The 27,397-nt window shown below is 35.7% G+C and overlaps 1 protein-coding gene across 2 annotated transcripts; it reads right to left on the bottom strand.

Moving 5' to 3' along the window:
* Positions 1 to 1,008: 1,008 nt before the first annotated feature.
* Positions 1,009 to 25,008, bottom strand: LOC113083916 (cyclic AMP-responsive element-binding protein 3-like protein 3-A). 2 transcript variants are annotated; one of them, XM_026254741.1, is made up of 10 exons: positions 24,830 to 25,008; positions 19,707 to 19,817; positions 17,825 to 18,107; positions 11,978 to 12,108; positions 10,725 to 10,835; positions 9,474 to 9,580; positions 7,964 to 8,032; positions 6,547 to 6,631; positions 4,855 to 4,951; positions 1,009 to 3,276 (listed from the first exon to the last, which is right to left on the bottom strand). In XM_026254741.1, exons 1-10 carry the CDS (start codon positions 24,848 to 24,850, stop codon positions 3,047 to 3,049), a joined length of 1,245 nt encoding a protein of 414 aa, XP_026110526.1. In that variant the 5' UTR covers positions 24,851 to 25,008; the 3' UTR covers positions 1,009 to 3,046. The 2 variants fall into 2 exon arrangements, with proteins under 2 accessions (XP_026110526.1, XP_026110525.1); XM_026254740.1 differs by having other exon boundaries at positions 11,978 to 12,111; positions 24,830 to 25,007.
* Positions 25,009 to 27,397: the final 2,389 nt, after the last annotated feature.

Here is a 27,397-nt window from a genome sequence, read left to right on the forward strand (position 1 = left end):
ATTTTTACAGTCCCAAATTACAATAATTGAAAATATATTTGTTTTATGGTACACAAATGAGCTGACACCTCCCTGATGTAGATGAGCTTATTTCTTCATGGGAACAGATATGGAGAAATGTAGCATTCCATCACTTGTTCACCAATGGATCCTCTGCAGTGAATGGGTGCCGTCAGAATAAGAGTCCAAAAAGCTGACAAAAACATCACAATAATCCACAAGTGATCCACACCACTGTGTGTTTGTACGATACAAATCAGTGCTGTCAAAATGAGCATGTTAACACAGGCAGAGAACATCTTTACGACCACATCAAACCGGAGACTTTTCAGACGCACACTTCACTTTGCCTCAGCGCTAGGTGTGAGTCAAACGAGCGCAGAAATACTGCAGGTTAAGGAGGAACTTTAGTAAACTTTAGTAGAACTGTGGCCAGATGTGATGTTGTCAGGCGATATGACAGTAAAAATGTACTTTCCTGTCTTGACGGCCGTTATACTGTACTTGTAGCACATGATTCTCAATTGCACACACAAATACGGTGGTGCACACTGTGGCTTGTATCATTTCATATTAAAGTGTGAATAAAACTACGAGCATGCATGTCAGATCTGTGTCACGTTCAGCAGCGGCAGCTCTTAAAGAAATAGCAGCCAAATCTGCTGTGATGTCTGTTCATCAGTAGAACTGGAATCAATGATACTTGCCTTCAAAAAAATACTTTATGTTCTTAATGTTGTTTCTACATTAATTTGAGGATTGAATGTGAAATCTGGTTATGAAATGAGAATGAAAAGATGAACGAATAACCTCTAAAGATGGACACCTTTTAACAAAATAATAAGTAGATCTCTATAAACTTCTTGCTAAAAGCCCAGGCTTGGATAAATAAAATAAATTGAGCTTTTGCGAAATTAAAAAATGATTGTTTATGTGATCCACTCGTCTTGTGTCGATCATGAGCGTTTAATATCAATGTCAAGGAAACATCATGCAATGACACCGGAGGTTATTTAATTACACCTGCAAACATCATACAAATATAAAGAAATAGGAAATAAATACAGTTAAATTTAGTCAAAGTTTTACCATAATGTTGTAAAATTTTAAAACCTTTATCTTTGGAAAATACAATTCCACAAACTCATTTATCTTTTACCAGTTGATCAGTACTATTCTCAAATATGTAGTTTGTAATGTAAAACTAATAATACACCAAGTAAAACAAAAATGTATAAGCCTTAAGGCAGAAGAAAAACAAAGCTGCTTATTCTGTCCAAGATTGTTCTGTATTTCCTGGAGCTCCACACTTTGTGCCAGCGGCCGCCTGCGGTGCAGTTTTGATGCAAAAGCACTGACACCGTGTGAAACCAGTAATTGTTATTCCTCGCCACCTCTCCTTTACCTCTAATGTGCACCACATCAGTAGCTGCACCTGAAACTCTGGTGCATGTTGGAGTGAACGCTGGTTTTTAATGAATGGAAAGCAGCATGTGCCCTTGACCACTCCTGATGCGCTGATGAACACTGAGGTCTGGAGATGTGCAATACTCCACGGGTCCAATTATACACATATTGTGATAGTCAGGCAGCAGCTGCCTGGAGGAAGAGGTGGAGCGAGAAAGAGCAAATACCTGATTGAACAAATGTTCACATTCATAGCCATTTTAGGGTTCATATCTGCTGCATGTTGCATGTAACACTACATGGTTTGTGTGTGTGGTTCATGGAGCAACAAAGGTTAAAGTTGTTTAGTATTCAAAAGCCGAGTCAAAACACTCAAGGGAGTTCTGTGCAGAACCAAATTAAAAAAAGAAACAACCCTTGAGATAAATATTTAGGGCAATAGATGCAGAGGAATGACTATGCTCACTCACTGATGCATATTGCACAGAAAACATCTTTCTTGTTGGTTTCATGCAGTTTATGCAATGAACGCTTGCAATAGTCATTTTGTGCTTGAATTGCCAGGTTATTTGCATTAGATCTTTGTACCATATACTGTAGCTTGTTTAAGGTATGTTTTTGCAAGTAAACTTAAGCATCCATGCAATATGTATATACATAATCATTATTTGTATTATTTTTCCATTACAGGCTTTAAAGACAAACCTGCAAAACTTTACACTATATTATTTTTGTGTGTATGTTTTCTGTACTATTTGTGTGTGTTATTTCCATAACTTTTTGTATGCTGCTGCATTATTATTTGCATTATTTTTCCAATTCTTGTTCGTTATAGTGGTGTAATCTATTTAGATAAAGCCACAATGAAATGGCAAGTAAATTAAGATGTTTACAGATGTTGATGAAATGAATGCTTGAGGATGAAATAATAACTAGATTTGCCAAAGTTTGCCAGGTTAGTTGCAACTCTTTGTACGATATTCTGTGTGCATTTGTGCATCTGTGATTTGTATTTTACCCAATTTGTTTAGTTTTCTGTACAACTTTTGCATGCTTTCCAGTTTCAATATATTGCTGCGGTTAGATAAACTCATACCTAAATGTTAATAGCAAAACATACTGTGGTTGGCTGCTTTGCATGTCAATCAGATGGTCACTTCCTGTCTGTGGGTGTTTTTGGCCGGAAGGATCTGCGATGAAGTGGTCAAATATTTACAAATGCTGCTGCAATGAACACTTGAGATTAAATAGCTACTAGATTAGCCATAGTACTTGAATCAATTTATGTTAACAAATGTTCATGCAATGAACGCTTGAGGATGAAACAGGCTCTAGATTTGCCAGATTACTGTATTTACATGACATTTGTACAATACAGTTTAAGGTGCATTATTTTCAAGTAAACTGAAGCATCTATAAAATATGTACATTTTCGAAACATTTTACTTTTTTAAAGTTCCATTCTGTAATCGCAGTGTAATCTCTTCAGATAAATCTGCAGCTAAATGGCACACACAAGCAAAACAAACAGCAGTTTGCTGCTTTGCATGTCTGTCAGACAGTAACTTCCTGTCTGTGGATGGAATGAGTGGCGGCGCCTTGGTCAAATGTCTGATAAAATGTTCGCCAATCCATGACATCACTTCCTGTCTTTCTCAGGATGTGTCATCCACCTCAGTGTGGCAGCGTGGCCCGTGATGGGATCTCTGTGATGATGCTCGCCATCTCTGTAGCTGTGGTTGTGATGTAGAGGGTCCATGTCGGCGTACTCGGGCCTGAGCCGAAGCTTGCCGTGGGTGGAAGACGACACGTCCACGTCCCTGTTGACTGAGTACACCTCCATCACCGAGCGCAGTGACCTGGACTGAACTGCAGGAGAGAGGGAAGAGTAAATCAGGCCTCGACACAGTGACTCACTGCTGCATGTTCAGTGCGTTCTGTCTCCAGGCTCCGGGGTTTTTCACAGTCAAACATGCACATGTCAGTAGTAAATCTTTTCCTTTGTATGTACATAGCATTAAACGCTTGCCCAAGAGTGGCTCCATTATACTGTACATGAGTATAAAAACAGGACCTTGCCATATTAGCTTCATGAAAAAGAACATTATGTACCGTCATACATGCAGCACTCTTCAGGGTTATTTCTGTCATCATTCACATAACCTTCAGGGTCCAAGCAACATGAGGATGAGTAAATGATTTGAGTGAAAATACATTTTTAAGTATAATTTTCTTATCAAACCCCATTTTTGGTTGAATATTGTTCTTGAGTTAAGCTATGTGACATCATAGGTTCTTCAGATTATTTATTTTTTTATTTATTTTTTGGTTTCTGGGTTCTTTAAAGCAGAGGTTTCAAACTTTTGGATGACACCGACTCCAAATATGGTGATCCTCTTGCTAAAATATATAACAGACTATATATTTTAATTTTTAAACACCCATGCATGAGAAAAATATGCTATTAATAAATTAATAATATGATATTTTAAGCATATTTAATAATAAATATGCTTAAAAGATAAATATATTATTTTACTAAATTAAATAATATAAATAATAATATTTTTATTATTATATATTTTTTTCTATGTACTTTATATGCAGTACTATTTAAAGGCAAAATATAAAAGCAACTGAATATTTTCATGTTTAAACTATTTAAATATATATGTGTGTCTGTACACAATTTAATTATACAGGTAATAATATCAAATATATTTATTATAAAATTTAACTATATATTCTACTTAGACCCTTTTCACAAACTGGGATGTTATTGACATTGTTAATCTAGAAAGTTTTTTTTTTATACTATAATTTGTTTTTTAAATACTGAATGCACATTTATAATGGTGTACATAAAAAAAAGTTAACAAGTTTGTATTTCTAATACAATGGCCGAGGGAGCAATGAAAATTGGGACATTTTGTACATTATATTGTGTGATTTTTTTAGTATGTACAGTATATTTCTTTGTCTTTCACTGTTTTCACCTATTTTACTGAATTTAAAATTAATAAAAATTAAAGTAGTATTTTATTAAAAGTTTAAAATAGGTTCACATCTTATCAAGCTGACTGTATCCTGAAACGAACGCTGTCAGAAATGAAACCAAGCGGATTACGAGAAAGGTCAAACATGAGGAGATAAGAAGAAAAGTTGTGCCACATAAAATGTCTGTTCACTTCAGTGCTGCCATCTTCCATAAGACTTTGACCTGTTAGAGAAAACCTGAATATAAATCAGGTTACACCTTGATATGGAGTGTCTGTATTAAACAGATGAAAATCAGCAGCTTATATATGTGTAATAATCACTGTATGCCTCAGATGGTAAACAGAGATGTCTGGTAGTTACACTGTTTTCTGGAATGCATTCAGAAGTATAATGTGATGTAAATGCACTCTTTCATGTGGCCTGCTATCAAAGTCAATGTTGACTGACCTTTCACGGGGCTGAAGTCCCCGGGGTCAGCGGCCCTCCTGTGTGAGATGGGCTGGAGGCTCGGGATGAGAATGAGAGAGAAGGAAAGGACCAGCACCTAGGAAAAGAAGGAATATTAAACGAGAGGAAGTAAATAAGCAAGTCCTGCTATATTGGTCAGCTGATGACCTACATCCTTTAAACGGCTTGCTCCAGGAAAGATAAAAAGATGCAGAAAAACAAGGATGTTATTTACTTAAAACAGCAATATTGCAATATATTTTCTCATATACTTGAGAATTATTATATATACTGTTCAGATGTTTTTGAAACATTGCATACTCTATTTCTCACTTAAGTCCAATTTTTTTTTTTTTTGCAGTAAAAAGTAAAAAAATATTTTTAAATCGTAAAATAACTTTGTTCTATGTTAATATATTTTAAAATAATTTATTCCTGTGATGCAAAGCTGAATTTTCAGCATCAGTTTTCAGCAATCATTCAGAAATCATTCTAATATGCTGATTTGCTGCGCGATAAATATTTCGGATTATTGTCAATGTTTAAAACAGTTGTGCTGCTTCATATTTTTGTGGAAATCATGATACATTTTATTTTTCATGATTCTTTGATAAATAAAAAGTTCAAGCGAACTGCATTCATTTAAACAGAAATCTTTTTTATGACAAATGTCTTTACCTTCACTTTTGATCAATTGAATGCATCCTTACAAAAACAAAACAACAACAGTAGCGTACATTAGTAAATTATAATATATTCAGTCCTTCTTTTGTTTACTTGTTTCCTCTGGACATTTTTTCCCCTAACTTCTTTCCTTTTCAGCTCTTTCATTCTAAACATGTTTTTGAGATGCTGTAAATCATGAAGTCTGCTCTATACACGTCAGCAATATTGTAATATCCAGACACTTCATTTATCTTCATGGCATCAGTGTTCATTTTAATTCAAACAGCCTCTCGATGCCTCACTTTTGAAATGATTCATTCATCTATTCAGGCAAGGATTTATTATTAAAGGAGAATGTAATTGTATCGAATGATGCATCTCGACAGAGAGCGGACAGCAACGAGTACGAAATGTCCTGCAGAGCAGAAAGAGACAGTTTATGAAACACAAAACAATGATTATCTTTCTTCTGGTTGTTTCCTTTGACTGTCAGGAGTATACAAAGGAGTATGTGAAGAGCGAAGCTCAGATCATGATACAGTATATATATATATATATAATTAAAATATAATTAAAACTATGCTAATGCTAAATATAAGACTATACTGACTAACTAAAGTAGTTAATTTCCAGTTATTTTGTCATTTTTTTTAGTCACATTTTCGACTGACCCTTTAAAACCCTTATAACTGTTTGAGATTTCTGACTTGTTGCTAATTTTATTTTGTAAATTCTGTGCAAAGTTTTGAGACATTGTTGAGCTCTTCTGGAAGGTGGCAGTGAGATCAGTCACTGATGTAATCAGTTGTAATGAAGAAGAAGAGTGAGTTAAGGCCTATGTGTCACCCAACATTTACTTTCCTCTTTTTTTTCTACCTTTTCTGCAAATGCTCACTTTGAAGTTTGACTTTGATTGTGCTTTAGTTATAAAAACACTTGGTGCCGATTCCTTCTAAGCTTGGAACTTCCTTCCTTCCTTAATTTCTTTTCCTTTCTTAGGCTCCTCCTCCTGTGCTGTCATCTTACCAGGATGCATGTTCCCGTCTGAGCCGGTTTACAGGAGCCGTTCATCACCAGAGACTGCAGCCGGCGTAACTGCTCCATCAGAGACCTGACGGACAGACGGATGGAGAGAGTTAGAGGAAGAGGTAATGGAACTTCCATTTGATGTGAACTTTAAAAGTGTAAAAGGGAACTGCTTCATCTAAGAACAAATATGCAGCATGTGGGAGGATGAGTGTTTGGAAAATGTCAGCAAGGTTAAAATAAGTTTTGAAGTTCAGTCCATCAACCCAGATGTTTCTGTAGCTCGTCAATATCTTCTTCAGAATGCTGTTTGGAGCCAAAAGGATTAATCAAGAATCTTCAAAGTGTAAAAAAAGATCATACACGGAAATTCAGAATAAATTCTGATTATATACATTTTGATACATAAACATAAAAACACCCACTTATCCCAAAAATCATTAAAGGATTGTCATTTCATTTGAAAATTATGATTCATTGAGAATTTTTTGACATGAGACTGAAGATATTTTAGGTGAAAAATGGTACTTTTAGCTCTCTGAAGCATAAAACTCCCTTTTATTCGCAGAGGAACATTGTTCTGATCATTACGTGAGTTGTGCTTCGGCTCCGCGATGTTTGAGGTGGATGATCGCGTTATCACTTCGGATGTCACTAATGACATCAAAACTCTCCCAATAACAAAAGAAAGACGGAAAGATATATGTCTTATGAGCATGTAAGTAGCTGATATGCCATTGCTGCTTTCACAGTTATTTTGCATTACAAAAGTTTACCAATGCTTACTTCAGACATACATTTCTATTCATATCAAATAATGGTTTAAACTATTACTTTGTAAGGCTATTTAAAGGCAAATAGACCAATGCAGTAAATTTATTTACAGATATGATATAAACACTCCTACAATAATTATTCATATTTTAATCTTGTCAGGACGGATTTCATGGGAATCTGCATACTTCATATAGGCTGTACATATTTATATGGATAGAAAGTCATTCAAAATGTTAATGAGATAAATAGAAATGTAAAAATGTGATAATAGTATTTACAAACAGCAGGAGGGAAAGCAGTGTCAAATGCGAATGATAATAAGCATCTCACTGTGTGATCTTGCATTGTTCAAATATCAAAATAAATAGTTTTATCAATGGAGGAGATCAAACAGGTTGTATGTCATATTATAAATCAGGAATTGGTAGAAGCTAGCCAAAGATGGCATGAAAATTGTGACATGCATTCATTGTACTGTCAGACTGTAAAAAAAATGTACTTTCTTTTTGTACAATAAGCAGTTTCAGTACTGTGTTGGGCCACTTGATGTCCAATGTGAATCCAGATCCTGAAGCGAACCATTGATTTATAGCCCTGTCAGAGAGGAGCCGATCTGATATTGTTGTGAAGTGAGACTTACGTGTTGGTTTTCTCCAGCTGGAAGACTTTCCTCTGTAATTCCTGATTCTGAGTGCTACAGGCAGCCATCCTAGACCAGAGTATATTGGCCAATTACTCACAGTGATAAATCTGACCTACAAACAGCAGGCGTTCACATGCACACAAACACTCCCTAAATAGTGTACTGTATGTGGTGCTGGATGCATCAATAACATTAGATGATAATTCAGTAATAATTGTTGGAACAGTTGTTCTCATGAAGCAGCAATCCACAGGACTGAATAAATGAAAGTAGTTCTACATTAAAGGGTTTGTTCGCTGAAAAATTTTAATTAAAAACTCTCTCAACAGACACGGAAGAGAAGACAATGCTGAATAAAGTCGTAGTTTTTGCTATTTTTGGACCAAAATGTATTTTCGATGCTTCAAAAAATTCTAACGGACCCTCTGATGTCACATGGACTACTTTGATGATGTTTTTCTTACCTTTCTGGACATGGAAAGTAGACCATACACACAGCTTCAATGGAGGGACTGAGAGCTCTCGAACTAAATCTAAAAAATCTTAAACTGTGTTCAGAAGATGAACAGAGGTCTCATTAATGACATCATTTTCATTTTTGGGTGAACTAACCTTTTAACATTACAAGTTGTATTAAAATGGAGGATAAATCTCATCCGCTTCCTAACTTTCTAGCTTAAAAAAGTTATTTTGTCTTTCTGTTGGTGTCCTGATTAGCAGGATTTATTGTCAAATTCAAAACTAGACGTTTTCTTTGAGGTCAGTACAATCCCACAGGTGTTTGTTGGCATCAGACGGTGACGTTCAGACGACTGATTTGTGAATATGTGAATAAAAACAGCAAGATGCCTGGGGTGCTTTTAGTGACTGCAGCGCCGGCTGTGAAATGAGTTTGTCCTTTGGATAGATAAACCCACGGGCCATTCCTTAAAGGGCAATTTCATGCCCGAAATTTGTGCAGTAGTGTGTTCTAAATAATTTCTCCAGCCTCTCGGAGGATATTGGATTCCTTTGATCCTAAGTTGAGATAAGTTCGAGCCTGGATTTTTTTAATGACTTTCGACCTCAATTTCAACTTTACTGCAAGTTTACTAATGAGTTTTTCTTTGATGTCATATTCATTAATTCAGTCAGACTGTTTACTTGTACAACAGACAGGCCATCTGAGGTGAATTTTATTGTACACAAGTCAGGTACATACTGTAAAGCCGTTCACAACAGAAATCACCATTCAGACTTGGGAGCCGGTACTTGAGGCAGTAAAACAGTAAAATTGTGAAATATTCGGATTGTTTAAAATAACTCTTTTCTATATGAAAATGTTATTTATTCCTGTGATGCACAGCTGTACAGTATTTTCAGCATCACTACTCCAGTCTTCAGTTTTTTGCTTTTCAAGACCCATATCTGATTATTTTCAATGTTGAAAACATTAGTGCTGCTTCATATTTCTTACGTGTACAGTACGTGTAATTTGATGTATGTATTTATGCATGTATATAATCACCTGCCCTCCAGTCCATCTACATATTCCTTCTTTTTCTTGCGGCTCTCCTGCGCCGACTGCTTGTTGCGGATTTTCCTCCGAATCTTCTTCAAAACCTTTTCTTCATACTAAGAAAGTCACGAGAGAACAGGCCAGAATAGACGGAATATTAACATGAATTCATCTTGAAATGAGAGGGCTAACATTTCAGACATTTATTCTGATACAGATTTGATTAGGTCTGAAACCTCAGGCAGCACGTGAATCAAATCAAATCAGCGTAATCTTGTCATTATCCATTATCCTAGCACTCTGAGGCTGAAAGAGGAGTGTTATTTCGATGAGAGGTGCCTTTCATCACTGACTTCATTCATCTCAGCCTCTGTAAAAGCCTCTTTCCTTTCTGCTGATGTCTGATCAGGCTTCCAGCAGTAAATATATGCTTGTTACTGTGATGAAACTGCAAGTGGTCATGTGATGTTATGACACCATCACCATGAGTATGAAAGATGCATTATACCTCAAAGATTTTATATATATCAAGATGGTCCACTCTTATGAATTTCGAGAAAATGCGATGCAAAATATGACAGAATAAGTCTCATCCTTTAAATAGACCAGTCACGATCATCAGATCAAAAACATCACAGAAATCCACAAGTGCTTCACATGACTCCAGTCCATCAATTAATATCTTAAGTGACAAGCTGCATGTTCATAAAATAACAAAACCATCATTAAGGCATTTTCAATTTTAGATTCACATATTTGTTTAAACCTGTTTTGACTTGTAAATAGTGCTTGATTTCTTTATATTTCTCTCCTGATTCAGATGAGATTACTTTTTGACTGGAGAAAAATCTTAATGATAGATTTGTGTTTTTTTTTTCAAACATGCTTTTTGCTTCATAATAAATTAATGGATGGACTGGAGTGGTGTAGATTACTTGTGAAATATTGCAATGTTTTTAGCAGCTGTTTGGACTCTCATTCTGACGGCACCCATTCACTGCAGTGCATCCATTAGTGAGCAAGTGATGGACTGCTACATTTTTCCAAATCTGTTGTGATGAAGAAACAAACTAGTCTACAATAATGGTGAGTAAATAGTTTTAGCTAATTTTCCTATCGTTTTTCTGTGAACTCTTCTTTTAACACTGTTAGCTTTAATTTGCTTTGGATTGCAAATTTGACTTTTCTTAAAAGGTTTGGCTGGTTAGCTAGTTATGGCAGAGTTTCAGATAGAGGACATGGTCTAAGTGTTCAACAAACCTTGTTAAGTGGCAGCTGGCTGGGAAGACTGACTCCTTCCTTGGCTAAAAGCTTTTTCTCATCTTCATTGAGAAGCAGTTCTTGCTGGGATTGCTGGGTGGAGGGTTTCGACTAGACATAGAAACACATTTCGTTTCATGTCCTTTCAAATTTGTATTGCATGTATTATAATTATTTCTTTTGAGAGCAGCTGTGGATATTACTAGACAGAGCTGCAAAGTGCCACACAAGGACAGTATATTCAGTCTCAAGTATCAGTGCACTGCATTGAATAATGACAACAAATCCATTCAGACTCAGGCATTCAGAAAAGTGCTGCACAAATACATATGTTCACTTGGTTTTTTACAGCGTGCATCACATAAATCAATAACACAATGCTTTGTTTAATTGGTGGTGGTCTATACACATGTGCTGTTGCATCGTCCTTCATTATGCATTTGTGTGAAGATAAAAGTTCAACTTTTAAAGGCCACAATTTTTACACTACATTTTTTTTTCATCAGTTTTTTAATATTATTATATATTTTTTAATATGTGTAGACAGAGGCTCTTATGCTCACTGAAGCTGTTTATTTAATATAAATACAGTAAAAAAAAGTGATTGTGAAATATTATTCCAATTTAAAAAAACTATTTTGTTATGAATTTGCTATGAAGCCGACTTTTCAGCATCATTACTCCAGTCTCCACACGATTTATGTGTATTTTGATAAATAGAAAGTTCAAAAGAACAGCAGAAACAGAAGTCTTTACATAGAAAGCATAAATATATTTCCTTTTACAATTACTGAATCTTTTTTTGTGTGTGTGTGGCAACTGCTTGTTGCAATGCATTCTGGGAATGTTGTTGAAGAATGCATGTGATGCCCTTGATTTTCTAAAATCACAATTTAGTACACTCTAAAATACTACTGTACTTAAGTCTTTAAAAGTGTAATGTATAATTCAAAGTGTTAATTGCTTTTTCTTTGCAATTCAGAATAAAATAAGGTAAAATCCACACCAGATTTTTTTTTCAAACATTTCGGAAGAGACCTTTTTTTTTCTCTGTCATGTATTTCTTCCTGAGTTCTTCCACATCTCCTGTTTTCCAGTATGAAATCTGACATCTCCGCTGCTCTCTGTCTCTCCTCTATAGAGCCGGTTGTCATTAGCATCCGTGTGGATGTCACACTAGCTGTATATTTCACAGCAGAACAGTTGAGTCACACACTCTACATGATGTCTGTTTGTGTTCTCTCAGTACTCACAGCTTCTGCGATGTTGGAAAGCAGCAGGTCTTTTACGGTGAGCTGGTAAACGGTGGCTGGTTCATTTCTCTGCACTGCTGATGTGCACTGAGAGTCTGTCAGACCTTCAGAGAACAGACAGGCCTCCCAATCTGCTGCACACACACACAATGCATTTACATCACACCATGTCTAAAGACCAACAGACAACACAGATCTTTCATTTCCTGAGTGCTTGTTAGCGCACTGCTGAGTGGTGTTCGGGTGCTTTCTAAGGTGTTGCTAAGGTGTTCTTAGCACATTTATACATGGTTGCTACTTTTCTTGGGTGTTGCTAGTAGTAGCTAAGATGTTTTTATAATTTTTTAGCACATTACTATTTGGGTGCTACTGCTCTAGAGTGTGTTTTCACACAGCTTTGTTAACTTACTATGGTCGCATAGATCCTGATTTTGGGAAATGCACCACTGGGTAGATTCAGGGCTTTGCTATGCAGTTGCATAAGGTGTTTGGTAGCACTATTTGGTTGCAGCTGTTCTGTGTGATTGTTAGTAGGGGTGCACAAATGTATTGCTAATAATTAGTATCACCAATTGTTTAAAAGCAGCCAATGATCAGGGCCGATTATATGCTCTCAATCAAAAAGGGGCAGAAAAATGTGTTTGACCCTATGAATCGCCCATATAGCTCAAGCCAGGGTTGATCCACAGTGTTCCTTCATCAAACATTATTTGTAATAGGACTCCCATACAATAATCACAAACAGTTTTTGTGTTTTGTTACTTCTGATCAGGGGCGGATCTAGAAAAATATTGATGGGGTGGCGAGAAGGGGGCAGGAAATTTGGAGGGCAGACGAATATATACTGAATTTAGTCACAGTTTTCACAGTTTGATGATAAATATATGTGCACACTACAAAAGGACACAGGCTATCATTTACAAACTTAATCTCATGCAATCAATGTCTTGCATTTGAAACAGTTATAACAAACATTACAAACATATAAGGAATAAGTGACCATACCCCATAAGTACCACCACACTCACTAATGCATACAGTATGCATCGACATGTAATAAAGAGCATTATGAAAGGTTCAGTGTTATCAATATGTCAATTTATCATAAGAAACCCAAGACTTTAACAGCCAATAACATTTCCAGCTGGGGAGACTCAACTGATTTTCTACAGTTTAGTGTTAATCACCATCTAACTCAACCAGTCAAGAGCTAGATTTAGATTTAGATGTTATATGAATATGGTCCCTGAAGCATAGGTTTAATTAGCTGACAATAATAATAAATAAATAAACATTATAGGCACAAATAAAAATGTACTTTTAGAAATTGTTTTTGAAAAATATGGTGTTATTGTTTTGGCAAGCTTAAATTAAAACTTCTATGAAAACTTGTGTGATATTTCTTTAAAATAATGTTTTGTATATATATTTTTAAAGTAGGCTATATTTTACTGTGCAATTTCTTACATCATTTCTTCGAGTTCGACCAAACTTTTATTTTGGTGGGTTGTAACCAGAGTTTCTGTGTTTTTTTAATTAACTATTATTATTAGCTATTAGGCCTACTTGAAGTATAGCATACTCTTCTGTGCAATAGTACTATATTTCTGTTTGAATTTCTTCAAGTTATACCGAGATTTTATTTTGACAGGTTGTCGTAAAGACATTGCCGTTTCTGTCAGTCTGTCTATACGATACGAAAAAAACAAAAACAAAAAAAATATTACAGTAGGCCTATATTAATACTTTGTAAATTATTATTTGAAGTAACAAAACCATGGTAAATTTGCAGTTGCCATGGCTACAAGAATGATGATTTGTGGTGTTATTGATAAAACAATGGGTAATTTTCGCAAGGGAACCTTTAAAAAATTTTTCACAGGAATGTGCCTGAAAGTGATAAACTGGCCTCATTTTTACCTAAATGATTTATACTTTATTTTAATGTTAAAAATGTATAAGGTGTGCATTGTAGCTGACACCTAAATGAACACATTACAATTGTTTTATGACTGCAAGTCTTTCTCCTCAAATGCTATTGAGCTTTATATTTGCGTTCAGCCCATGTGAAAGAGTAGCATAATTTACATATGATTTACAGATTATGTTAATAAATATGAAATATTTAATTCAATTGTGCATTATAGCTGATACCTACATGAACAATTACAGTTGTTTTTATGACTATAAGTCATTCTCCTCAAATGCTACTGACGTTAGAAAAGTGTATACCAATATCTCATGTAACTTTAGGGATGGTCCCTAAATTTGAGACTCGTCCAACGTCCAACGTCAAGCCAACTTTATGTCTGTTTTTTTTTTTTTTTTTTTTTTTTTTTTTTTTTTTTTTTTACTTTTAGTCTTCTTTTCTCTTCCCTGGATTGGATTCATCCATCAATTATGAACATTCAGCCGCAAACATGAGGTGCGAGCGGTCGCGAGCGCTGATGGGAGAATGGAGGAAGTTTTTTTGTTTGTTTTGGAGCAACTGATGGTGCCCCCTCTGGGAGTTGGTGCCCTGAGTCAGTTCGGCAGTTCGGAGCGAGATCGCGAATCATTTGAATTAGTTCGGGAGTTCGTAGCGGGTTCGCGAATCATTTGAGTCAGTTTGGGAGTACGGAGCGGGATCCCGAATCATTTAAATCAGTTCGGCAGTTTGGAGCGGGATCGCAAATCATTTGAATCAGTTCGGGAGTTCGTAGAGGGATAGCGAATCATTTGAGTCAGTTATGGGGATCGCGAATCATTTGAGTCAGTTTGGGAGTACGGAGCGGGATCGCGAATCATTTGAATCAATTCGAGAGTTCGGAGCGGGTTCGCGAATCATTTGAGTCAGTTCGAGAGTTCAGAGCGGGATCGCGAATCATTTGAATTAGTTCGGCAGTTCGTAGCGGGTTCGCGAATCATTTGAGTCAGTTTGGGACTACGGAGCGGGATCGCGAATCATTTAAATCAGTTCGGCAGTTTGGAGCGGGATCGCAAATCATTTGAATCAGTTCGGGAGTTCGTAGAGGGATAGCGAATCATTTGAGTCAGTTATGGGGATCGCGAATCATTTGAGTCAGTTTGGGAGTACGGAGCGGGATCGCGAATCATTTGAATCAGTTCGGGAGTTCGTAACGGGTTCGCGAATCATTTGAGTCAGTTCAGGAGTTCAAAGCGGGTTCGCGAATCATTTGAGTCAGTTTGGGGATCGCAAATCATTTGAATCAGTTCGGGAGTTCGTAGAGGGATAGCGAATCATTTGAGTCAGTTATGGGGATCGCTAATCATTTGAGTCAGTTTGGGAGTACGGAGCGGGATCGCGAATCATTTGAGTCAGATTTCAAGTCTTGTTCATTTTGACACAAAATTCAAGCAATAAATGAATTTTTTTGGTGCTCTGAAACGTGACGTGACAGATGGCTGTAGTAGTCCTTCAGTTCAAGTGTTCAAACATGAACATATGAAGGTATGTTGCAAGAAACAGCACAACTTACTGAAATGTATCATGTTTAGTGTAATCGATCAATCAGTGTTTCAACCAAAAGAAAGATGTCAATAAAACAGCTGGGGAACAGTACGCCATTTAACATTGCTTTCACCACAGGAAAGTTATCAAGTTTTCACAGTTCGCTGATTAGCAATAAAAACACTAGAAAGAACTTATTTACTGTAAATCATAAATTTAGCCTCTGATTAAATCTGTCATGAAGGAAAAATAATAGCCTTTTTGTATGTACAAACATTTTAGTGTGATTATTATATAAATCACACTAAAATAGTTTTGTTGTTAATTTTAACCTCTTATTATGTACTTAAAGAGAGATCTCCCTGTATAGTTTCCAGCATTAGTAGTTGAGAGAGATTATTTTAGTATCAGTCAAATATCACTACTGGCTGAGAAATACAGTTTCTGTTCATTCCTAGTTGATATTAGGTTGATAGGCTGTTTTGAGAATTCTTGTACAATAGAAAGATATTTGTAAACAACAGTTGAACACAGAAGACTGAACAGTGTGACATTTGCATATTGAAATATGTAATTGGTTTTAAAATCACATTTTCAGCTTTTACAATTAGTGAATTACTGGGTGCTTTGTAGACCTCAGACCTGCATGAGAGGCAGAACATCTGCTGTGGTGAAGCAGTAAGTAAAACTCAGATCAGTTATTATAGTCTGCTTCCTGTGGAAGATCACAGGCTTCTCCTGTCTGCTGTAGAATTATAAGTGTATTCATTTGGACTCTGTTCAGATTAGTGATTCTTCATTGCATTTACTCAGGCTTTGAACTCTGAAAGCTTTAAAAGTCTAATGCATGTTCTGGTGGTTTTGCAGACCCTACAGGTTTTTATGATTGAAAGAATAAGTGGAAATTCAGCAAATTCCCACATTATTTGAAATAGCTTGCAATTTTGCCTTATTTCAGCAATTTTGAAGAAAGTCAATACCAGTTAAAGGGTAAGTTCACCCAAAAATTTAAATAAAGCTGCGTTTTACTCACCCCTGAGGCATCCAAGGTGTATATGACTTTCATCTTTCAGGCGAATCCAGTCTGAGTTATATTAAAAATGGTCTTTGATCTTTCAAGCTCTATCATTGCAGTCAGCGGGTGTTGCATTGCTTCAGTCCAAAAGAAGTCTAATTAAATGTGCCCATCCATAAAAAAAAAGTGTGTCTCACATGGCTCCGGGGGGTGAACAAAGTGCTCCTGCAGCAAATCGATGCATTTTTGTGAAAGAAATATCCATATTCTAAATGTAATAATCACTTTAATCTAGTTTGCGCTCACTGTTGTAAACTTAGCAGTTCTGGGAGAATGACGTATGGAGGTCAGCTTTGCACATGCTCTGACACAAGGATTTGTAAAGAAGGATGTCGAAGCATGTCAAGATAAGCCAGGAGAAGACTGGTTTCCTTTGCTATAGTAAGGTAATTCTGCTTCCATTGCTCCTGTTAACAAACGTTGGTTTTCACGAGACTCACCAGTGCATGCGCAGCGCTGACCTCATACTGTACATCATCCTCCTGGAGCTGCTTCCGATATTTTTTTTTTTACAAAAATGCATCGATTCACTACTTGAGGTCTCGTGAGACACTTTTTTTTATGGATGGGCACTTTTTATTTAATTTCTGGAGCAATGACTGAAGCAATGCAGCACTAGCTGACTGCAATGATAGAGCTTGAAAGATCAAACAGATTTTTTATATAACTGGGTTCATCTGAAAGAAGAAAGTCACATACCTAGGTTGCCTCGGGGGTGAGTTAAAGGCAGACAAATTTACATCTTCAAGTGAACTAATGATTTTATCAGTATCCAATCTCAACTAAATGTTTTTATGTGTACCTGCAGGTGTATTACAGAAAATGTCTTTGTGAAGTGAGCATCAGTACAGCCTACAGAGGTTAGTACTTAAACAATATGTACCTGAACAGAAAACCTTTTTTTTTCTTACCAAGTTGAATTTTTTGCATAAATTCTAGTGTATAGTTTCCCTAATATAACCTATTTTTATACATATTTACATAAAGACACCCCAAAGAAATAAATAAAAATAAATCTTTTGTAGCTTTTGTGTGGCAGTGTTATTTTAGTATCATTTATATCATATTGTATTCTTTTATTTTAATTTGTACAAATTTTAGTCATCTTGAGTATTGTCATTTTATTATTTTTTCTTTTTTTAACTATGCTCAAGTAGTTTTTATATATTTGTATTTCAGTTAAAGTTAAGATAAACTTAATTGAGAAATGTTGCCTTTGAACTAGCTGGAATATAGTAAGTTTTCTATAATTTATTTTATTATTTTTTTCAATTCATGTTTGAAGTAACTGTGTTTAACTGTTTGAAGAGTGAAATCTTACCCAGATCAATGGAGATATCAGGCTCTGTGTTTGTGACAGGTGTGTCTCGCTGATGAAGATGTTGAGGAAGAAGATGAGGATGCTGAGGGAGGAAGACAGGGTCGAAAAGCGGACTGGTGGGCGCCGGAGGGCTGTCCAGGTGGTCAGAGGGGGTGTCATCGCTGATTCCACTGTCAGAGGGTGAGGGGACCCAGGGAGGAGAGCAGGACTGTGGCACGCCATCTGAAGCTTGCAACAGGGAGTCCAGGAAGTTATCAACAACACCTTCACCATGACACAGAATCTGAAGGAACACAAATAGAAAGTAATCACACAAACTATAATGTGACTCATTCATAGATGATAAATGCACACAACTGCGTCTTAGCAGAAACATGCATACACAGTCGTAATGCACAAACTAAAACACACACAAGACAATATTTCAGATTAGTAATTGTATGCATTGCCTTTTGTGTCTCTGAAGTTAATTATCTTATGTTACATTTACTTTAACATGAACTAAAATTGCTCCCAAGAATTTTTTTTTATATCTAGATATATCAAAAGTTTGGGATCAGAAGGACTTTTAATGTTTGTTTGTTTTTTTTGTCAGGTTTCTTTGATGAATAAAAAGTTAAAAAGAAGAGCATTTTTGTAATATATATATATTTTTATATATATATATATATATATATATATATATATATATATATATATATATATATATATATATATATATATAATTTTTTCACATTGTACACTTCCGCTCAAATGTTTTGGGGTCAGTAAAATTATTATTATTATTTTTTTTTCCTTTTATTTCAGCAAGGATGTGTAAAATTTTTAAGAAGTGATAGCAAAGATTTGTAATGTTAGAAAATATTTAGATTTTGAATAAATTATGTTCTTTTTAACTTTTTTATTCACCAAAGCATCCTGAAAACAGTATTGCTGTTTCCAAAAATAATATTTGACAGCACAACTGTTGCCAACATTGATAATTATAATCATAAATCAGCATATTAGAATGATATCTGATAATGATAATGTCACACTTTATACTGGAGTAATGGATGATGGGAATTCAGCTTTTCGTCACAGAAATAAATTATATTATAAAGGATATTAAAATAGAAACCATTACAGAAGTATTCAGAAATACTGAAATTTGTAAATAGACTGTAGTTTTCTGCCTGTCCCCAGTATTGCTTGTCACACTAGTTAGTATGTAGTAAGGGCAGCTTTAACAAATGAACCCAACCAACTTTGACATTCATCAATTTCCCTGATGTAACAGCACATTTCATAGGAAATTAAAATATAAAAACTCCTGATTCAATGAAATATACATTTTAAAGAGTTACAAACTACAATTCGAAAGTTTGAGGTAAGTACTTTTTTTTTTTTTTTTGCAATCATCATATCAGAATTATTTCTGAAGGATCATGTGACACTGAAGTCTGGAGTAATGACACAGAAAATTCTGCTTGATCACAGGAAGAAATATTAAAGTATTAAAGTAGAAACAGTTATTTTAAATTGACTTCTAAAACACAAAAAAATATATATTTAACATAAAGCTTTTGCATCTGGATGGTGCCTTTGATGTCTTAAAATGCTGTCCATGTACGCAGCTCCCTATAGGTTTTTGATTTACACACACACACGGTTTCATATCTGACACAAACACATACACACACACACACAAGTTGACAGATGAATTTGGGTCAGACATATAAAATGCTGTGACTGTGTTTAATGGAAGCCTTCCATGGTGTCTCATTAATTAAATTAGTTAAAATAACTGAAAATAAAATGTTAGCATGCTCTCAGCAGGAAGGTTGTGTTGTGATCCATCACATAAACTCAGGTCACAGAGAACAGATGTCGGTCCACTCACGCTTTGATCTGTGATTGACCACACGGGGTTGCCATGGTCACCACTGCTCTCCAGATGAGGGATCCTATGAGGCTCGAGGAGCAGGTCTAGGAGTTCAATCCCAGAATAAGCCTGAGATATAGAGGAAAGATGAGAAGTTGGAGGAAGAGGGGAACAACAACAAAGGCAAGCCATATTTTCAGTTGCTCTCGCACATTAAACCTTGTAAATTACTGTAAAGTAACCAGACTGACTTGGTAAATATACAAGTATGCAGTTCATACAAGCCAAATCAATCAATAAGAAGGAAACAAAAAATTCAATATTAAAAGGAACAAATATAGTAAAATAAAAATATTTAAATTAAATAACAGCAAAGGAGCTCAAAGCTTGAGGGGTCATTTCTGAGGAGAACAGAATCTTCTTAAAAGTAAAGCTTTCAAAAGAGTGTTTTTGTACCAATGCCAGAACCTTTTTTTGGTTCCTCAAAGAACCTTTCAGTGAACATTTCTTAAAATAACCATTATTTTCTTAGTGTAAAGAACATTTTAATGCTCTAAAGAAACTGTGTCCACTATAAAAAGCCTTTTGTTCAATGAAAGTTTCCATAGATGTTAAAAGTTCACGGAACCAACAGTGATAATAAAGAAACCTTATTTTTAAGAGTGTAGAGGACTTTTTTGTGAGCACCCAGAGCACTAAGCAACAATATGGTGATATCTTTGTTATTTCTGCACGTCTGGGGTCCTAAATGTAAAAATTCCCTTCACAATTTATAAAGAATGAGGCAGGAAGCTGCTCCGACTGTTAAAGTTCAACCAGGTCTATTGTACTGGCATAAAGTATTCATCTGAAAGCCTGCGATGTTATTATTAGCACTGTAGCATAGAGAACACCCACAGAAAATGACATTTGAAACAGCTGACAGAAACATCTCTCCACAGGCCTGGTTACAGCATAAAGCAGTGGGACGCCATCAGATGTGTCAGGAAATGACAAAATAAAGATTGAATCCATGTGACCGGGCCATGCACCTGATATAACGAGCACAATGACACAAAAACTTGTCTGTCATGCTTTACATCTGACATGATGAAGATGTTTGAGCCTCCACATCAGCTCTGCTGACTTAAAAGACCCATGCAAAGTCAGAAAAGAAGAGAAATACAACTGAAAAAGAATATCATGCACTGAACAACATCTTGATGTGCTAGATTTGAAAGCCAGGAGTGAAAAATCCTTTTGCCAGAGAAAATAAACTCAACGCCAGTGCAATTAGAGCATTGTGTCAGCGTTGCACACACATCGAAAAGATAAGCTTTAAGTCACTGTTTTATTGCTTTTCTGTTTAAATTTGTTTTGGTTGATAAGCTGTCTCTGCAGAATTGCATTAAGTTATTGGTTGTGTTTATAGCAACATTTTCTCTAAACTTCTAAACTTCTCTTTTTATCTTGGTAGATAAAGATCTTGGTAGTCTTTGCTACATTTTATTAATGCCTTTAGGAATAAAAATCATAAATGAGATCATTTCTATCTTTGATCGCAATTGCTTTTTGCAGACAGCAATTAGATTAAATATAAAGATATTTATTCAGAGATAAAATGGAGATGTTTTCTCATTGTAAATATCCTGCTATTAAATTTAATCTTTGAAAAACATGCCTCAAAATTGTGTTCAGAAGATATCAAAGTTTGCAGTCAAAAGTGTGATAAATATGAACTCATCAGGAGATATCCTCCATCAAATTCTACGAAGACCAAATTTGTTCTATGCATATCAATTGCATAGAGATATATTTAATACTAACTTATTTAAGTATAATTCAAACACTGTTATACATTTTTATTTGTATTTATTTTGTACTTTCTGTTATAATATTTTTTGTCAAGTTCGTTAGTATTGTTCTTCTATTTTGTCTGAATGAGAACGTTTTTATGATTTCTTCATAATAACCCTACTTCAATATCTCAACTGTCTACAGTACAGCAATAGTATTGAAAGAAGATGGAATACTTTAGTCTCAGCTGCTCCTTTGATTTTAGGAACATCTGGAAACCTCAAGTTTTATTTAAGTATTATTAAGTATTACTTTTATCTTCCCTTTAAACACTCTCCTTTTCTGTCCCCTTTCTGACCTCTATCATGTGTTTCCAACTTTTCTCTTGACAACACTCTAACATCACACACAGACGGCAATGCAATCTTGCTAACCTGCATCCTACATCTCTACATCTTCTTCTGTACCTCTTTCTCTCTCTGTGGGTCTCTGGAATTGTCAGTCAGCTGTAAACAAAGCAGACTTCATTTCTGCTTTTTCTTTAAAATCCACACTCAGCATTTTAGGCTTGACTAAGACCTGGATTCGTCCAGAAGACTCCTCAACCCCAGCTGCTGTATCGAACCATTTATTTTTCTCTCACAGCCCCCTTTGGTTGTTGGCTGGGGTGGGGGCACTGGTCTGTTCATTTCTAACAAGTGGAAATTCTCAATCCACTCTCCCATGTGCAGTTATAACACATTTGAACCTCATGCGATTACTGTCACAGCTCCTATAAATCTCCAGGTTCTGATAATTTACCCTCCTCCTGGGCAAATTCTAGGCACCTTCCTAGAGGAGCTGAATGGGCTGCTGTCCTCATTCCCGAAGGATGGCAGTCCACTTTTAAGGCCCGTTCACACCAAGAACGATGACTATAAAGATAACGATATTAGCGTCCACACCAGCGAACGATATTGTTTGTGTATTCTAAGCGGACGCTCGTCTGCTACTTTACATTCTCGAGCCCATTACAGCAGGATTGATTCTGATTGGTTGGCAATGTTTTTTTCATTCATCAGAAGAAAAAAATTGTTCTGAAAGTGATTCCAACGATATAATTTCTCTGTGCCTTTATCGTTATAGCTGTGGTGTGGACTCCGCTATTCTTTGATATTGAGAACGATTTTTCGAACTATATCTTTATCGTTATCTTTATAGTTATCATGCTTGGTGTGAACGGGCCTTTAGTCTTTGGTGACTTCAACATATATCTGGACAAACTTTATGCTACAGACTTCCATTCACTCCTTGCTTCATTTGATCTCAAACAATTTACCACTGCAAACATGCACAAATCAGGCAACCTGTGTGCCATCAACCCCTTTACCGGTTACTTTTAGATGAATACTCTCCCTTTCCCCCTCCCATCTTTCCTCCGTAGTATGATAGCGTCCTCCTTTCTTCCCTTACCTATACATTTCTCATCTCTAGATTGTGAATGCATCAACTGACACTTTCTGCTCTACTGTAACCTCTTGTCTAGACAATATTTGTCCTCTCTCATGTGCTGCCCCTTCTAACCCCTGGTTATCTGACGTTCTTCGTGAGCATCGGACGAAACTCAGAGCAGCAGAGAGTAAATTTCCACAACATTCTCATTCACCGTTCCTGGCTGGTGGAATGTTCTTCCCACCCCATCCAGAATGCCGAAATTTTCAACACTACTTAATTTTCTCTTTATTTATTCCTTCCCTTTCTAGCTTGTACTTACTTGAACAATGCCTTACATTTGGTATTATGAGCACTTCCTGTGTCTGTTTACCTGTTTGAAAAATAATAGCTTTATGTATTCCCCAGTTGTACGTCACTTTGGATAAAAGCGTCTGAAACATGACATGATTCAACAGCACCCTGTGACCTACTTTGCACCGTGGTCATGTGCTTTTGAAGTGAAGATAAGCTTATCTCATCTGAACAAAGTTTTATATGGTTTGTGCTAATGGCACAGAAGAGTTACACACAAAGCTACGCTTGACTAGTCAACCTTTAAAGAGCACGAGACAATTTCATAGCTGGCGGTTTCGAGGACACGGAAGGAAACTGGTAAAGTGAGACTCCTCAAACGAGAGCAAAGCTAGGCTCGTTTAATTGCACTTTGACATCAAACAAATCTAAGAAACATAAAAGGCATATACACAACCAAAGAGCAATGCCCAAACTCCAATTCCATTTGGGAGGTCTTTCATAAACTGATTGCTGTACTAAATCAAGATTATAGATGGCAAAGACGTAATCCACCGACACAACAACAGTTTTCACGGATGAGTGTGCATGGGTGATTACGACATTTTGGTCTAATAGTGTAGATTTGTTTAACTTTTTATGCATCGTCTGTTGTTAATGGAAAAACTCTGAGAGGAGCCTTGGGTTTTTTACCTGTTTATGTGTGCGCTGGGCTACTAGGCTAAATAGGAAAAGATAATAATCACCGGCGATTGCATTATTGTCATTTCCACAAGCACTGTAGGATAAATACACTGGTTCATTAACACCTCAAATTAGTAGACTGCTTTTTTTCTCAATAACTGAGATGTGAAAAATGTGTGAAATGAGTTTAAATGTAACTGTAATCAAACACATAGCTCTTCTTTTTCATAAGAATGAGGGGAAATGCCAAGAACATGCATCAGATACCTCAATATGAACTAGGGCTGCCAATCGATCACAATTTTTAATCTAATTAATCACACCCTTTTTCTGTGATTAATCGCGATCGCACACTTCATGAAATTAAGCATAGACCATGTATCGTGTTTCGACATCATAATTGCTAACAGTATTTCATTGTTTAGACATTTCGGAAAGGTCATGTCACACTGAAGACTGCAGGATTTGCTGACGAAAACTTAGCTTTGCATCACAGGAATAATTTACATCTTAATGTTTATTCGGTAACAGAACAGATATTTTGCATTATAATAATATTTCACAATATTACTGTTTTTATTGTATTTTGAGCAAATAAATGCAGCCTAGGTGAGAATAAGATAATTCTTTCAAACACATTAAACAATTTGTATTAATACAAACTTTGTGTGTATATTTAGCATAAAATTAATTTAATTTCAAAGCAAAAATTGGCAGGCACTGCAAGTATATACTCAAAATATGTTAAATGTGTAAAAAAAATATTTCTGAGGATGCACCCGGGTGGTCCCTTTTTACTTTGAGCCTGAAGTTAATTCTTCGGGCCTGAGTTGGGCTGGTTCACCAGTAACATTTTTCAAATAAATAAAAATGGCACTTTACCTGAGAATGACCCTATTGCAATATGACACAAACAATGAAAATCAAAGTAAAAGCAAACGGAAGCAATACTTCACCTTGTCTGAGAGAAGTGCCATGTTCCAGGCACTAGAATCACAAACAGAAATACAAGCGTACAGAAGAAAATGGTTAAGATCCAGAGAGAATATCTGAGTATGTCAGTTTGAAAGGCGTCCTCCACTCAGCTGTGTTCCTGAATCTGTCCTCTGTTCTAGGACAAAGTTGAACCTCCTGATAATGAGCCGATGATTCAGTTGGGTTGTTAATGGTCAGAGGGCTTTGACTGACAGGTTAAATCAGACATGTGAGGATCTGCATTCTGTTTATCAGTGAGATGATGATGATGATGATGATCTCATCAAAATAAATAATAAACATGATCAAAGAAGAGGATGAAATCACTGTTTGACTAAATGTAAATTAAGTGGAACTACTGTATGCAAGAATATTTTCTTTCTAGACATTTCTATTTCACAGCTCAAGAGACTTTGAAATTAGAATGTGCTGAATATTTACTCAACTTCTGGCCATCCAAGAAGTATATTTGTTTGTTTGTTCATCAGAACAGATATTTATCAGTTGGTTGAAGTTGCTTAAAAAAATGTCTTGATGGATTTGCTTCTTAGAAACACAGCTTTTTCCTTCACACGACATTAATTGATGGATTGGAGTAGTGTGGATTACTTGAGGATTATTGTGATGTTTGGACTCTCATTCTGACGGCACCCATTCACTACCGAGGATGCATAGTGAGCAAGTCACATAATGCTACATTTCTACAAATCTGTTCTGATGAGCAAACGAATTTGAAAAAATTACTTCTTTAAGAATATGTTTTTAATTTCTCAGAAAATTCCTTTGAAAAGATAAAATGAATGTAAGTCAATTGTTGACATAAAATAAATGTGGATAGATTATTTGAGAAATGGTGGAGTTCATATTGAGATGCTTGACTTTTGAAAGGCTTTGGTATCTTGGCAAATCATATTGTTGAGATTTTTACTATTACATTTAACATCTAAGGGTATTTAATGTCAATTTCATTGTATTGCTTTCTGGGAAATATTAAAGAGAGCTCACTTGTGATTTTTATATCTCAGTGAGATTACATGGTGTGTAGACTCGGAGTGTGTATTTACAATCCTCTTGCAGTAATAGCACGCTGCATTTGCATGAACCTGTGTATTCATGACTGATCTTAACCTGAGGTTCGGCACACGGATAAAAACAAACCTGAAACGAAACATGTCTTTAACAGTGTAATCAGCGCAAGCTTATCCTGCATTTGTCCCAGCTGTTATCACAGAGGATAAGACAGCTAATATTGGGAACTGCACATTGTTCTGCTCATAAAAAGAAAACGAGGAACGTGTTACATAACTCCACTCATGCACAAACTCCAGACATGTTTCAGTGATTATGTATGTCGGCTTGCAAAAATGAGCATACTATTATTATGCAAACTTCTATATCGACAGCCTCAGAAACAATTTTAACCACACTTAGCAAATGCAACTTATTAGCAACACATAACACATTACCAATTGAAGAGTTAAATATTCATATTCATATTATAAAAATGAACAGATTGTTAGCTTATGTTTTACAAGAAAATACTACTACCATTTCAAAACGTCATGCTTCATACAAAGTGTTCCTTTATGTTTTGTTAAATAATTGCGAAATTTACTACCCATGTTTTTAAAGTGGAAATTGTTTTTAAGTGTACATAAATGCATATTTAATACAGCTGGACCTCTTTGCACAGGATCTATGACATGCTGTAAATTATCACAGAAAATGATGTCAACTCCTTTTTTGCAAAAAGAAAAAGCATTTACAGAAATGAATATGCAGTGAAAATCTTTGGGAAACGGTTGCCCCATGAAGTCTATTAATACTGTATATATGTACATATATATACATATGCATATAGTTCTTCTAAAACTGCATTCGAGGTCAGAATATATTTAATGGTGCCTTTAGGACATGCCTGCTAATAAGCCCAACATGACCACAGACAGAATCTGGGCACTCTTTCAACAAAGCTCACATTCAAGAGCAAAAGTCATACTGACTCTGCTTTTTGTAAACTTTAAGCAAAGGGTATTAGGATATTTGAAATTATTAATATGTCCACCATATCTGTTTAGAATTGTTTTGGACTGTTTTTCCACTTCACACAAGATAGATGGACTGGAGTGGTGTGGATAACTTGTGGATTATTGTGATGTTTTGATCAGCTGTTTGGACTCTCATTCTGATGGCACCCATTCACTGCAGAGCATACATTGGTGAGTAAGTGATGCACTGCTACATTTCTCTTCATCTGTTCTGACCTGTTTCGGCTAATTTTTATTCAGCTAATTTAAAACTATTGAGGTTATTAAAACTAATAAAGTTATTTTACATCAAATCCATCATTTAAGTCAATTCTGCTATCGTCTTTCTACCCTCATGTCGTTTCAAACTCACAACACAAAATAGGTTATGATAATGTCAAAGCTGCTCTAACACATACAATAGAAATGCATGCTAATCAGAGGCTATGCTATGTTGTACTTTAGTTGTAGTTTTAAAAAGTATTTTTGCCTTAGTAAATGTTCATGACCACCGCTGCTGGT

Source organism: Carassius auratus, unplaced genomic scaffold (assembly GCF_003368295.1).
Source record: "Carassius auratus strain Wakin unplaced genomic scaffold, ASM336829v1 scaf_tig00039423, whole genome shotgun sequence".
NCBI lineage: Eukaryota > Metazoa > Chordata > Actinopteri > Cypriniformes > Cyprinidae > Carassius > Carassius auratus.

What these genes read in the sequence shown, in the direction of transcription:
- LOC113083916 (XM_026254740.1), bottom strand. Translation starts at nt 24,850, where the DNA reads ATGGCACTTCTCTCAGACAAG. An exon ending in GGTCAATCACAGATCAAAGC is followed by an intron (nt 18,108 to 19,706) that starts GTGAGTGGACCG and finishes GTGTTCCTTCAG; the next exon opens with ATTCTGTGTCATGGTGAAGG. An exon ending in TGATATCTCCATTGATCTGG is followed by an intron (nt 12,112 to 17,824) that starts GTAAGATTTCAC and finishes GTGTGTGTGCAG; the next exon opens with CAGATTGGGAGGCCTGTCTG.